The sequence below is a fragment of the Halichoeres trimaculatus genome, unplaced genomic scaffold (assembly GCF_033239565.1).
Source record: "Halichoeres trimaculatus isolate MK-OKI-2021-1 unplaced genomic scaffold, fHalTri1.1 fHalTri1_scaffold_5, whole genome shotgun sequence".
NCBI classification, from domain to species: Eukaryota; Metazoa; Chordata; class Actinopteri; order Labriformes; family Labridae; genus Halichoeres; species Halichoeres trimaculatus.
In genome coordinates this window covers 1,670,260-1,684,698 of record NW_027437183.1, presented here as the reverse complement: position 1 = coordinate 1,684,698, position 14,439 = coordinate 1,670,260, and the positions used below count along the sequence as shown (strand labels likewise).

Genomic DNA, 14,439 nt, shown 5'->3' with positions numbered 1-14,439 from the left:
TCTAGTTTTTGCATCCACACAACTCTGCTTTTGCACATTTTTCCTTTAGCTTTGCAGATTCAAGAAGTTTGACGCACAATTTTAGGAACTCGTGTTGCAAAATCATCAAAATCTTGGAATCAACTCATGCTCTATCTTAAAGAACGGGCTGCACACTGCAAAAAAAAAAAACTGAACTCTTATCAAGTGTTTTTGTCTTATTTTCAGAAACAGGTCCAGGAAAATGTCTTGTTTGAAGTTATTTAAAGACTAAAATGAGGTCTAAATTGCTTGAAACAAGTAAAAAAATATATATATATGCCAATGCACCAAGAAAAAATTGCTTGAAACTAGAATAATCGAATATTTTTGTACTTGTTAAAAGTGATCCAGACCCTGTTTTTTCTTTAAAATTCTTAAAATGAGTCATTTTTCTGGACTGATCAGGTGAATGTGGCTCAGATAGATCAATAAATCCATGTCATCCATTTCAGAAGATGATAGGGCTGAAGGAAAGGTGTCATTATGGATCTTTGGGTCTAATAATCCAAACAAGAAAATCTACCTCCTGTTTTGTTTTGTCAGATTTTCTCAATCTCAAAATTTTAAATCATGTTGCAACCAGAATTTCTGCATCTTCCACCTCTCAACTCTGGATCCCTCTTTGCAGACTCACTGAGAGGAAACCTCCCGTTTCCCTGAAGTCTCTATTTGTCTGCAGCAACAAAAGCGAAGCACAACTACGGCCTGTAATCCACTTTAACAATAACTCGGCGCTGCGCTCCAGAGGAGGATCCCTCTGCGCCACAATCACCAATAAACGGATTCATCATGTCAGCACGTTAAACCCACTCACACACACACACACTGTGACACACTCAGACACACAGACAGACTGTAACACAGAGCAGGAGAGCCAAGGAGAGCACCGGGCACGTTCACAGGAGAGATGAGGGATTAACTCACTGATCTTACAGGAGGGGAATCCTCTTAGCCAGAAGGTACGGGGGACAAAAACAGCCCGCTACTGACACCGATTTCAAGAAAAGTGGGGTGAAGACGCAGAGAGGGGGAGCACGACTCATAAATAGCGCAGAAACAGCAGATTCAGGGAGTTTGGAGTGTAAATAGTTGGATGAAGTCAACAAAAACTCGTGCGTAAAAAGCTCAAACAGAAGAAAAAGTGAACACCGCGCACCAGAATCTCAAAGATTCAAGCTGGAAACATTTATATTCAAGGCAGACAGAGCTCCAAGTCACGCTCCTGATCCTGTTTGGCTAAGTGCGCCCTGCCACCGCCACCTGCGCGCATTCAGCCCAAGCAGCGACCCTCCAAAGCGCCAAAAACACCCAAAACACAACACAGAACACATCCAGAACAAGCTGCTCTCAGCTTACCTCAGGCAGCAGTACTCCAGGTGTGAATCCCGCTCCTATTCCTTTCCTAAAAATCCTCCCAAACAAACAGATTCCTACAGACTTTCTCCGTCCACACGCGGCTGACCCTCCCCGGCTCCTGTCCCTCCTCACAGCGGCATCCTGCAGCTCCTAACGCGGGGAATTGAACGCGTATCCTCGGTGTGAGAGCTGGGTGAATGAATGAAGCTCCTTCTGTGTGTGTGTGTACCTCCTCTGACTCCTCTCTCTGAGTGTGTGAGCTCCGCGCAGCGCGCAGCCTCAAGACTTCACAGTGAGGGAGAGGCAGCAGCCAATCAGAGCGCAGGACGCACCCCCTCCACCCCCACCCTCCTCCTCCTCCTCCCTCTCATCCCTCTTCTTTATTGATTTCGATTTCATTTCTCATCTCCACTCTCTCTTTCTCTATCTGTGATGTTTTTTCCATCTCGAGCATGCGCACTAGCTCCTCCTCTCTACTATCTTTCATTTCCTCATTCAGTGTGTGTTTTACTCAGCCTGGGAGGGAATCCCGGATTAAGAAGAGAAAGCACCTGGACTCTAATGACAGTTTGAGAGTCAGCTGACTGGAAACTTTTTAATTTCCCCTGTGATTGTGTTTTCTGTAAATGTGTGAATGTGTGGAAATGAGACATGTCGAGATTCTGAGATTTGTCCTCAGGGGAAAAACTGCCAAAAACCTAACAAAGCAACAGCTCCTGGGAAAAAAACAGTCACCGTTAGAAGGAAAGAGTCTGATTCAGCACTTGGTTTAGGGTGTTTCCTCTGGGGATTGTGAATCCAAACATACAACAAAAAGCCAGATGACTGTTATAAATATAAATAAATAAAAAATGCTCTCTAATTAAAAAAAACAACAACAACAAACAAGGTTCATGTGTTTTTTTAAACTAAGTCCCAAAATTTAACTTTGCTTCCTTAAAAAGTCTCAATTTAATATCTCAATTTTGTCCCTCTGGTGCCACCGTAGCATCTTTACAGCATCCCTCTGGCTCATAAAAAATCCATATTTCTTCTCTACGGTGTTTAAGAAAACCAATATTTCAGCCTCTGTCTAAAACACAGCTCACACGTTTCACTTGGGAAAAAACAAATAAAATTAACATTTTATTTTTAACTTATTTCTTTGACAGTATCATGGACAGGATTTTATCTTTTTACTTTTTTTAAAATCTTTTACAGTTTTTATTTTTTTAAAAAGTTTTGCTTTCCTTTATTTGGAGGTGGTTCTTAGCCTTTTATGTATTTCTATATTTTTCCTCACATTTCTTTTACCTCATTTTTACTTCTTCCCTTCTATTTATTTTTACTGGTTTTTTTATATATATATAAATAATAATAATAATAATAACAATAATAATAATAATAATAATAATAATAATAATAATAATAATAATAATAAAGGAATTTTTTAAATTTTATTTTATTTTATTTATTTATTTTTTATTTTTTTTAAGCAGTGAAAAAAATCAGAGAAACTAACTTATTTACAGCCTGGTTCAAAAAATGTCTCCTGTCTGAGTCTCTAATTTCACTATCAGCACACACTCTACGGGTGATTACATATAGAGGATATTAAGATCACTAGCTCGCTCAATCAGAGGCAGAGTTCAGCTCAAGTGACTGACAGGGGCCCTGTAGCTCGAAACCCCTGTCAGTTCCAATATGGCTGTGATAGCCGATCTGCTTCAAAATCAGTTTCAGAAACAGATGAGTGACGATGGGGAAACTAGGTCCATTAATTATACACTCTAAGGGACTGAAAATGACGTAGCATGGATGCTAGGACTAGGCGATATGACTGTAGAGATACACTCCACGTGACTTGACATGCACCGGTCGATGGGTCAGCTGATCAAGAGGTGATGATTTCCTCAATTTTGGGGGATTGGCGATTGGCCGATCCTTATTTAACTTATCTCAAATTCCTCCAGGAAGGTCTGACAGCCAGCCTTTGTTGCTTTTTGCTCTGAGACCTAAAACTCAGGAAACTTTATTGGTTGTTTCAGTTAAAACAAAAAGATTTTATTGTTTCACGGGTACTGTTCTATGATTTTCAATACAATAAGATTAGAAAAAATAAAAATCGTTATCAGCCCAAATCTGTATCAGCATCAGGCTTTTTAAAGATTGGTGATCGGCCAGAAAATTGTGACCAGTGCACGCGTGACCACTACCAGCTGCTTATAACAAAACAAGAAGGAAAAAACTGAATCAGAATTGAAAATTTTGAAAAAAGAAATGGAAAAACCACAAACCCACACCATTGTTACTGTTCTCCAGCTCACATAAGGCAAATTAATTTGCCACAGTGAACGTTTAGAGCCCAAATTGGAGCACGACGTCAGCGTTTCCACTGAAAACTCTGACTTGCTGTTTACACGGCAACAGTGTTTCAAACATTTCCGTTTTAGGGCGGCTAAACGCTGTTTCTATGGAAACCAGAGTCTGAAACACAACAATACTTTTGAGTTTCATCTAAACCTTTGTAATGTTAACGGCCCATTTGGCCAGCCCACCTGAGGCAGACCTTGGTGTTTGAGGCCCCAACCTGTATGTGATGACCTCATCATTTCAGCTACTTTCATGCCGATCTGGTGCCGTTCTTAAAATGTAGCCTATGAACATCCAGAGGTTAGAAAATCTGCACATGCTCAGTCTGAACATTGCAGTGATTTTTGCAGGTTATGACCAGTTTGAATCCAAAAGCTTTGGTGAAAGTTAAAAACATTTCTCTTGTGATTCAGATGAATCCTCTATCAGTATCAGGTTTGAGAATCTGCTGTTTGGCAGACGCTCCCTCTGAGTAATAAGCCTCGGTGAAATAACAGCAAATCATCCCAAATCTCATCACCATCCAGAGATGTTACGTAACCTGGCATTAGCGCAGATTTATGCTCTAATCCAGATTTTCTCTCCCTTAAATGAGTGCACAGTTTGACCACAAAGATCAGGACGGTGGACTGACATGAGAATGAAAAAACACTGAGAATCAAAGGTTGTTTCTGTTTCCTGTTTCAAACCAGTCTGAGAAACAAACACCAGTCTGACCAGTGAGGATCACAGACTGGTTTCTGCATCACAAAAGCCTTTAAGTGCCTCACATTGTTCTTTAACAGCTGAGAGGAGCAGGTCTTTGTCTTAACTTTAGTAAAAATTAGTGATATACAGTCCTGCTCACCATAACTGGCACCCATGAAGTTTAAGCACATAATTTGGAATATCTTCTGAAAAAACGAATCAAGTGAAATAATTTTTTTATATAGAGAACTCGTGTTTGATATGAAAGAGTGAATGATTAACAACATTTTAAAACAATGAACAAGAGGGAAAAATGGAAAAACTTAAAGCATGCTGTGTCACTGGTACTGGCACCCTTTACTGTATATCAGTATGGAAACACACTGTGACTCACCTTTGGTAAATCACAAATGATTTTTTTAATTTCAATATATATATATATATATATATATATATATATATATATATATATATATATATGTATATGTATATATATATATATATATATATATATATATATATATATATATATATATGTATATATATATATATATATATATATATATATATATATACATATATATATATATATATATATATATATATATTTATATATATATATATATATATATATATATACATATATATATATATATATATATATATATATATATATATATATATATATATATATGTATATATCATTTTTTTTCATTTTTTTTAATATTTGAACATTTTTGGCAGTTTTTTATTTTAGTCTTTTGATAAAATAATTTGAAATCTTAAAAAAAAATGCGATTTCAATTTTTAAAAAAATGTATTTTTAAAAAAAAAAATGAAAAAAAAACATTGGGGAAAAAAAGTTAAAAAAAAAAAAAAAAATTCAAATGCAATTGAAATATTTTCAAGTTTTTAATTTAATAAAACTTTCCCAATGTTTTTTTAAAATCTTTAAAAATATCAATTTTTTAATTTTTGCATTTTTTCAAATTTCAAACATTTTTGAACATTTTTGGCAATTTTTAAGTTACTTTTCTGATAGAATAATTTTGAAATTTAAAAAAAAAGGCAATTTCAATAAAAAAAATTATTGCAATTTAAAAAAAAAAAAAAGACATCAGATGTGCAGTTTCATCAATTAAAAAAAAACTTCTGGTTTAGATAACCATTTGTTACATTTTAACTGTACAGAAATGTATCAACCATATTGTCTTAACTGTGACATTAAAGTAGATTTTGTGGCTCCTGAATGACTTTAATCACATTTAAAAGCACACGGGAATGGTTGAAGAGGAAAATCTTTGGTTTGAGCTGAAAATCTGCCATTCGAGAAAAGAAACCTGCAAACATTCAAGAGCTAAGCAGTCCAAGGAGCTTAAAGATGGATAGAAGAAACGTTTGGGAGCTGTCATCACTGCCGAAGGGTGTGCTACCAAGTATTAAAGAGCGGTGCTATTATTGCTGCATATGCTGTGTTTTCTCTTTCTGCTTTGAAATGACAATATGTAATTTAAAAAACTTTATTAAACAGCTTTGGACCTCCAACTGAAAGATCCTGATGGTATAAATTTGGCAAATTTCCATTTAGTCCAGAAAGAATGTTCAAGAAACTGCTTTTCTGACCTCGCTTGGAGATATTTTTACTCTTCACTGTTACACAAGCCTCCCTCCCAGGCCGCTGTTCTTATTTTAAGAGTTTGTTCGTGCTGTTCCTGCACGGACAAACAAACAGCGTGAGCGTATGTTTGTGCTGCATTCCTCTCCCAGCAGAGGCGATAAGATCAGGAATTTACAGAAACATGTTTGACATTTGTTCTCAGCTGAAGCAGAGAGGTCCCGGAGCATTGTCCTCCTGTGGACGCAAACATCCTGAGAGATGAGGGACAGATAAACTCTCAGGTCAGAGAGCAGAGGGCAGATCCTCCCATCACATCACCTATTGATAATAATTCAACTTCAAGCTGATCAAACCTCTGAAATCTGAGGAGGTGACCACCAGCTGAGGCTGAGCTCTTAGCAAACAGATCCCACACAGAATGAAGTGTTTAAAAGGTTTAATTTGTGTAAAAAGTGCTCACACAGTTTTGGTATATTTGTGAAATCATCAACTGAAACCTGAGAAACGCTCATAGATACAAAGATAGAGGACGAGAGGAATAAAAATAATCTGTAGCAGGTATTTCTTTCTTTTCAGCAGTCTTTCTTTTTCTGGATTTGGTTGAAAACTTCCCTCTGGATCTTTCAGGAGCGCTGGTCTAGACTCTGGGTTCCCAGCCTCAGATTTACTCTGATGAAAGAGGACAGGGGGATCCAGCAGATCTGGACCATGCTGATGATGTGTTACTGTCCAGTTTTAGATTCCTGAGCTTCCACGCTTTGGTCGGCGCTGTAAAGTTCCTGGCTCCGCCTACTCCCCGTCCCTGTCCCTGCTCTGACTCAGACCCCCTGCAGCCTCCCCTCCACACCTGCACCTGTGCTCTCCTGATAAACCCGTGAGCAGCTCCAGGACCCTGATCTCGTGCTCCATGCGAGCCTTCTCCCTCCGCTCCTCCCTCTCTGCCGTCTCCCTCTGCCGGCGCTCCTCCCTCTGCAGCCACTGAGCCAGGAGCTCCTGGTGCCAGCGCGCCTGCTCCTCGCGCTGACGCTCCAGCTGCAGCAGGAGGCTGCGCGTCTCCGAGACCAGACCCTGGAAACACTCTGAGAGGTGTTTGAGGACAGGTTCCAGGCAGGGGGATTCTGGGTGATGATGGAGGGCAGTGGGGGCAGGGTTGGCTGGAAGAGCTGGGGGTGCAGGGGGAGGAGGGGAGGCTGACTGGATGGGAGGAAGAGGAGGAGGTGGTGGTGGTACATGAGGAGAAGGTGTACTCAGGCTGGTTTCCACGTGTTGACCTGTGACACAGAAAAAGAAAGTTCCAGATCATTCATCGACTTTCATTGAATCAACCAATCAGATTCCAGTAAAAAAACGAAACTTTCTTTGGACGTAAAAATGTTTCAGCTCCATCAAAATGTCTAATAACTTAGTTTTTCCTTCAATAAATTAATGTTTAAAAGTGGAAATGCTCTAATCTGGATTGTCTCTCCATTAAATAGGTGCACAGTTTTCCACCAAGCAGTCTGGAGTAGATCAGTATGGTATGGACGCAATAGCGGCACGACACAGTGTACCCCGCTAATAAATCCAACGAAGAAGAAAAAAGCGACACAGACATCCAGCAATTTCTCTTCTCTGTGATTAGCATGTAGCTCTTTGTTACAAAGTGCAATCAAGCCTTGTTTTAGAGAAGTCTGTGAGCCACCAGGAGAAATGCAGCGGCTGTCACACAGGAAGTAACTATTCTTTCCACCAATCAGCAGACTGCAGAGTTTTGAGCTCCACCTTCTGGGGTTGGATCCGTTTAGTCTAGCACCCCAACAGAAGGCTCTCTAAAAGTGGGACTGCTCGTCTCGGTTACGCCGCGTTTCCACCTCGTCTCGATGCGGTGCGCATTTTGGGGCGTTGCCGCTAACTCATCCCGGGATAGATCCTCAAATAACCGAGACGAGCCGTCCCACTTTTTGGGACCCTTTCGTATAGGTGCCAGACTGAATTGATCTGCTCTTGGAAGGTGGAGCTACAACACTGCAGACCGTTGATTGGTCAAAAGAATCGTCACTTACCCCGACAGCGGCTATATTTCTCCTGGCGGCACACAGACTTCTCTAAAACAAGGCTTAATTGTTCTTTGTAACAAAGAGCTACATGCCAATCACAGAGAGAACGAAATGCTGCATGTCTTCATCTCTGCTCTTTGTTTACTGTGTCGCGTTTTTCTTCTTTGTTGGATTTATTAGCGGGGTAAACTGTGTCGCGCTGCTACGGCATCAAACTGTTGTTCAAATAAGGCTCTAGTTCTCATCGTGTCGAAACGATGTTTAACGGCTGCAGCTTTTGGCATCAGGCTTACACGCCGCGCCAACAGGATCAAGCTTAAATGTACTGAACCGAACCAGACTGCTTGTTGGAAACACAGCTTTAGTCTGTGGACTAAAATGCGTGCCTGTCTGAGATGAAGCGAACTGAACCACTTGGTGGAAACAGGACTAAATATCAGGGCAGTGGTCAGCGTGATGGACGACATGGGGATAAAAACCAAGTGGCAACCTCTGGTCTAAGAATATGAGACGATGCTGAAGTGTTAAAATCTGCTGTTTCTCCAGTGTTCGCTTGAGGCTGGCTCTGGAAGTACAGGAAGTCACAAACACACCAAAACAAAAAGCCGTTTTCAAAGCAGAAATTAACCTATTTACAGCCTGGTTCAAAACACGCCTCCTGTCTGAGTCGATAATTTTACTACCAGCACACACTGTACGGGGGGTGTATTTTTTTCTAACTCGGCCGTTCAGAGGATATTAAGATCCCGAGCTCCCCCAATAAGAGGCACAGTTGAGGGTCACGTGATGGCCGGCGCCCTATGGCTGTAGGCGAAGCCTTTGCCACTACCAATATGGCCGCTATAGCCGATCTGCTTCATTTTCTGTTTCAGCAACAGACGGGTGAAGTCGGCGAGACTACGTCCATGTTTTATACACTCTATGATTAAAAACACAGAGGATCTGAGGTCTGTTTGTTAAGATATCCAAGAGAGGATGCAAAAAAAAAAATCATTGACTGTCCTAGCAACATGAAGACAAACATGAAGTCAGCCTCCTCTGATCCACCTCCAGCTGTAATTATCCTTATTACTCCAGATCAGACACTAAGCTGTGAAAACAAATATATTTATCCTATCACAAACACAGATTTGTTTTTTGAAAGGAATCACCGACTCAAACTAGAGCTTTCAGACGTTTGAGTTTGAGGTCTGAACACCTGACTAACTTAGTGCTTTCACTTTCTTGAACTACTGGGCGTCATAAAACTAAGTTTTGTTTCACCTAACCTGATTTAGTTTTAGTTTACTACAGCGTTCACACAAATTACCGTATTTACCTGAATAGATACAACTTTGAATTCTTGTGAAGTGCATCAAATAACTGTAGTCTTATGTCTTATCAGGGGTCGACTTTTTTAAATGATAATACTCGTTTACAGATGAAACAGTTTGGATATTTATCAGAACAACTGTTTTTAGAAATTTCTTAATTTGTTGTTAATTTTGTCTTGATTTTTTTAGTGAAAAGAAAACAAAGTAAACTCATTATCTTTATAAATTATTCTACTTTTACTCTGGAAATGCAAAATAGGAAGGTAAGAAATGTTATGAAGTTATAAGATATCCCTACATGATGCTTGGACAGATTCAGAGAGTTTTTAAAGTGACGCTCAGGAGCCAAAACCAACATCATTTTCATCATTAACGAACTGGAAGTGGATTTATAAATGCTTGATGTGTTTGTAACTTCTTGTTTGTCTCATTTTCTCACAGAGCTTCACAATGAGGAAAACAACAGATGAGAAAAACACCGAGTCTGTCGTAAGAGGAGATTGTTCAACACGTTTGAAGACTTCCTTTAAAAGTCAGAGCGTCATGGAGCAGTTTGAAAACATTACTCAGAAACTGTGACACAGTCTTTCAGTGAGTGTGGATCTAAAATTAAACCCTCAGTATTGTTCGCTGAAATAATCCCAGGAGGCTTTTTGTCTTTGTTCAGCTGTTTTGACCCTGTTTTGTTGCCGTATTTGAATGTTTTCTTGAACCTTCTCTAACCAGGAAGTAAAACTATATGTGCAACTTTTCCCATCAGCCCTCAGCAGCTGGATGAGGCAGCCTGGGTACGTACCGGTCATGTCTTGTTGGACGGAAGGATCCAGATAAACCTCGTGTTTCTCTCTCTGGAATCCCGTGTTGCTGAACTCAAACTCTTCCGTTGAAACTTCTCCGTCCTCCACTTTGACTTCAGAGTCCAGCTGCCAGGACTGACGACCTCCTCCGTCCTCCGAGGAGCTCAAACTCTGCCTCCCCATGCGTCCTAAAGAGCCAAAGTGGTGTCCGCCGCGCTCTGTGTTGGAGAGTAAAACTGGAGGGATACTTCCTGTCCCGTTGACGGAGGTGACGCTCTGCTCGATCCTCCCTTCAGGTGAAATGAAGTACCCGCCTCCTTCCCCCTCCACCGCCCTGCGCCCTAAGACGGCGTCCATCTCTGTGAAGTATTTGAAGGTGCAGGGCTGCGACATGTTCACCGTCCTGTGCAGTTTGGCTCTGACGTAGTTGGCCTTCAGGGTTTTGACCCGCAGCCGGCACTGGTGCGGACTCCTGGAGAACCCCATCTCGCTCATGCGGGCCGAGAGGTGTTTGAAGACGTGACGGTTACGAAGGTTTTCTGCCAAACTCTTCTGCACGCGCTCGTCGCTCCAGGCGCACAGCAGCACCTGGGTCTCCTCCACCGTCCAGTTGACGGAGCGCTCTGCCTCTCGTTTCCCTGAACGTGTTACAGACATGAATTAAAAACCATAACAAGGAAAAGACTTCCTGAACATTCTGATGCAAGGTTTGCAAGGTTTCCTACCAGCCAACTCATCACATTCAAACTTTGGTTTGTTTTTTAAGATACAACGGGTCAGTAAGCACATGACGCTCCTGATCCTCATCTCTTATTTTTAAGCAACCGTTTTCTCAACTTATCAGAGTTTCTTTGGCTGTAATTGATGCTTTCTAGCAAAATATGATGTGATATAAAGATTTGTTGGATCTTTCCAGCAATTTTTACTGTTCTAAGAAAAATAAGTGACTCATTTCACTTACAGCAGCTTCTACAGTTGACATTATATGACTTATTTAATTTCAAAGATGCTATTTTCTAACTCTTATCTTTAGATCCTGATATTTGTAGAAGAATCAGCTGAGAAATCTATTCATCCAGCGACTTGTCTTTTGTTTTTATCCCCGCATTTGATTCTTATTGTTCCAATATCTTACTTGGAATAAAATGTTTACACTTGTTTATTTCCCCCCTCTGTCTATATTTCTATACATAGTTATTTCTTAAGGATAATATTCCTCTCATAAGCAGCTCTTAACCATTCACGTCACAAAAAAGGAAGTTTCCCAGTTATGTATTAAAACAGTAATCTTTTACATCTTAAAACCTGCTTCACTAACAGACAGATACTAGTCTTATTTTAATTCACTTTAGAAACTCGTAGATATTTTAAGGGTTGTTTTTTTTCTTTCGGCAACAGTAAAAGTACACAATTAAATTAATGCTTTCTGTGTAATAAATACCACAACATTAAACAAAGTCTGAATTTCTATTGCCACATTTATTAAGGAATAATTCTTGTTGATTTTCACTGTTTCTCATTAAAACTTTTGACCAACACTCCACTACAGGTTTGAAAATCTTAAAAAAAACAAAGATGTCTCAGGATTTTTTGTTATAATTTTAGATTGGAAAATTGAGAAAAGGGAAGTTAGGAAATGTTGTTCGTTGATATTGAGTCACATTAGACAACGCCTTAGTGTGAAACAGAAAACCCTGCCACACAGCTCAGTTTAGATGATGAAAATATCTTTAATTATTATTATAATTTTTTCTTTTTTTTTTTTTGCAATTTTACTTTTTTTGCAATTTTTTTTTTTTTGCAATTTTTTTAATCATTTCTCTTTACTTTATCAAATAGCTCTGGAGTTACAGTGATTGAATTTAATGATCTATGTGTATGAGTAAGCAGTCAATTTAGATCTACACTAGGTTTGTTTATAGTCCTCCAATCCAACAGTTTTTCATCAGTGTGCAACTAAATTGACTTGTTCAATTGCTCTCATTGATAAATTTATTAATTAACTCATCTTGATACTTTTTTCACTGTTTTCTATATTTGTTTTACCTTAGATATTTAATATTTTTTAACTGGAATTTAATTGTTGCATCCCATTTTATTTGTTCATCTATTAACTAAATAAAACTTTATATTAAAGTAATTTGTACTTCCTACTTTCACTAGTTTTGATACTCTAGTTAATCTTCTGTCAGTTTATTTACTTATCTCTTTATTTTCTGGCTCAACCTCCTGTACAATTTTCAGACACATCCATGTTGTTCACGGCCTCATTTCATTGTATTTTTGTGTTAACTGTTCTTTACCACAAACACAAAGACAGGTGTGTTGAATGTTTGAACCTGCGGAGCATTGAACACTCAGGGGTCACTGTGAGGGTACTGTCACCAATCAGACAGGTGAGAAGTTCAGGGCTAACCAGCGAACTAAATCATCACATAAAACAGATAATAAAACCCTAATAAAACCTTAAGATAGTTAAAAAGATCTGAGCTTTCATTAAGTGAGCTGAACAGTAAAGAAATCAACATCTAACGCGTTTCTAACTCTCTGCTCTCTGTCACAACAAACACAGCTAAGTTAGCGGCTAACAGTTAGCACAGCTAGCTTTATGACGTGATTCTGACTCTGCTGCTTAAAAACTACAAACAAACTCACAAAACTACAAGAAGACAGGTCAGGAGGTGAAACGTCTCTTACTTCTGGTGGTGGAAACAGAGTTAGCGGAGATAATCATCGAAGAATTCATCTTGAAACTCAGCAGCAGGATGTAAACACAGCACAGCGCCGCTGCTCTCTTCCGGGTGACGTCGAATACGTTCGGACACGTCACACGACGTACAGGAGCGGCGGGGAACGTGACTAAACAAATACAACAAAACTGAGACATTTTTCAATGATAGAGACGAAAAAATGAGGGTTTTCTGCGTTTCTTCATCCATATTTACGGCCTGTGTGTTTTTATAAACATTAATAATATTAATTTGTGTTTATTATATTGTCAATAATATACTGTACAGGTACTTATGATTACATTTCTTCAACAAATGCAATATCCCCCTTCTTTAAGAGGATATTTATCTTTGCAGATCCCATATATACTGAGGTCTATAATTATCTGGTACCATTTAAGTTAGATATAACACACTAATGACTTAATGTAACATACAATAACATTTTTAATATGCTGTTTATTTTACATGAAATTTATATCTAAAAAATGTTAGTTGCAGAACGTAGAGCACTGGTATCTTTGTGTTTTCCAGTGCAGCTGAGGTAAAGTCCCACCTATATCTTCAGTCTTCCTTCAATTTAACCTGAGATGCATTTAAATGCTGAGTGTGAGCGTGTCCCCATGAGACTTATCTCTGAGGTTTGAATAAGAATGGGGAATCGTTCAGAGGAAACAGCTCGTGCAGAAGCTGAGAGTTGCTAACAGCTCGACTTCTTCATTCTCTGAACGTCTGCTGAGAGCATTGAAACCTCCGCTGTCCCTCCCTCCTCTTTACCGCTTCACCTCCTCCTTCTTTCATCCCCAAACACAATAATTAGTGAGGAGGGGGTCCTAAAGAGCTGCTAATGCAGATTCAGTCTGCTCTCCTGCAGCTACATTAGCATTTTCAGCTCTCAGTCTTTGTTCTGTTATAACCCGAGGACGGATGAGTCTCACAGTCATGTTAAAAGCAGACGCTGCTGGGGTTTACAGCTGCAGCACATTTCTGCTGTCTGCTTCTCTTCATAGTGTTAAAAAAGAAGGCTTGGGCCTGATGTGTGCAACAGTCTGTTCAGAAAATACTGAGGAATATAAACTGTGTGCAAGAGCTGAAAATGTGTCTTTTTGTCCTTCATTCGTGATGAAATTCTGAAAAACTGCAGCAAAACTATCAACAGTGGGGTAAACAACATGTTTTAAGTCAGGGTATCTTGGCACAAAAATTCTATATTTTATGACGATATGTCAGGCTGGAGCAGCTCTGGTGATGTGAAAATTCTGTTTTACATAAGCTACAAATGACCATGTTTTTGCTGACTTGTCTCTTGCCGTTCAAAGGCCCGAGCAACACCATTCCTGGTGTTACCTTGGCTTTGGGAAGCTCGCATGTATGAGGTGACTTGCCACTGCCATGTACGGGTCCTTCAACTGGTCAAAATCAAAATGCCTGTGTGCTTTAATTGATCTCGCATTAGTTTTAATAACACATAAATTTGAGGTGTAATGAGTTAATCTTATTAATGCATTGAAGTGACAGCCTTAATTGTGA

General features: G+C 39.4%; 2 protein-coding genes across 3 annotated transcripts in view; both read right to left on the bottom strand.

Annotated features, from left to right (window-relative positions):
- Nucleotides 1-14,439, bottom strand: part of rasgef1ba (RasGEF domain family, member 1Ba) — a 128,701-nt gene that overhangs the window by 41,395 nt on the left and 72,867 nt on the right. The window contains exon 1 of one of the 2 annotated variants that reach the window (XM_074670628.1): nt 1,378-1,627. The exons of the other annotated variant lie outside the window; for it this stretch is intronic. The gene's annotated coding sequence lies outside the window, so the exon portion shown is untranslated. Of the gene's footprint in view, nt 1-1,377; nt 1,628-14,439 lie in introns of those variants that run through there. 2 annotated transcript variants of the gene reach the window in all.
- Nucleotides 6,467-14,278, bottom strand: LOC141789985 (uncharacterized). The gene is made up of 4 exons (XM_074669607.1): nt 14,257-14,278; nt 12,878-13,039; nt 10,180-10,818; nt 6,467-7,305 (listed from the first exon to the last, which is right to left on the bottom strand). The coding sequence occupies exons 1-4, from the start codon at nt 14,276-14,278 to the stop codon at nt 6,824-6,826; spliced, it is 1,305 nt and encodes a 434-aa protein (XP_074525708.1). The 3' UTR covers nt 6,467-6,823.

Bases quoted from the DNA above. Each gene is read 5' to 3' on its own strand.
- LOC141789985 (XM_074669607.1), bottom strand. From the start codon at position 14,278: ATGCGAGCTTCCCAAAGCCAAG. The intron at 13,040-14,256 runs GTAACACCAGGA...GTATTTGTTTAG, and splicing joins GCGAGCTTCCCAAAGCCAAG to TCACGTTCCCCGCCGCTCCT. The intron at 10,819-12,877 runs GTAAGAGACGTT...TAACACGTTCAG, and splicing joins CTCTGTTTCCACCACCAGAA to GGAAACGAGAGGCAGAGCGC.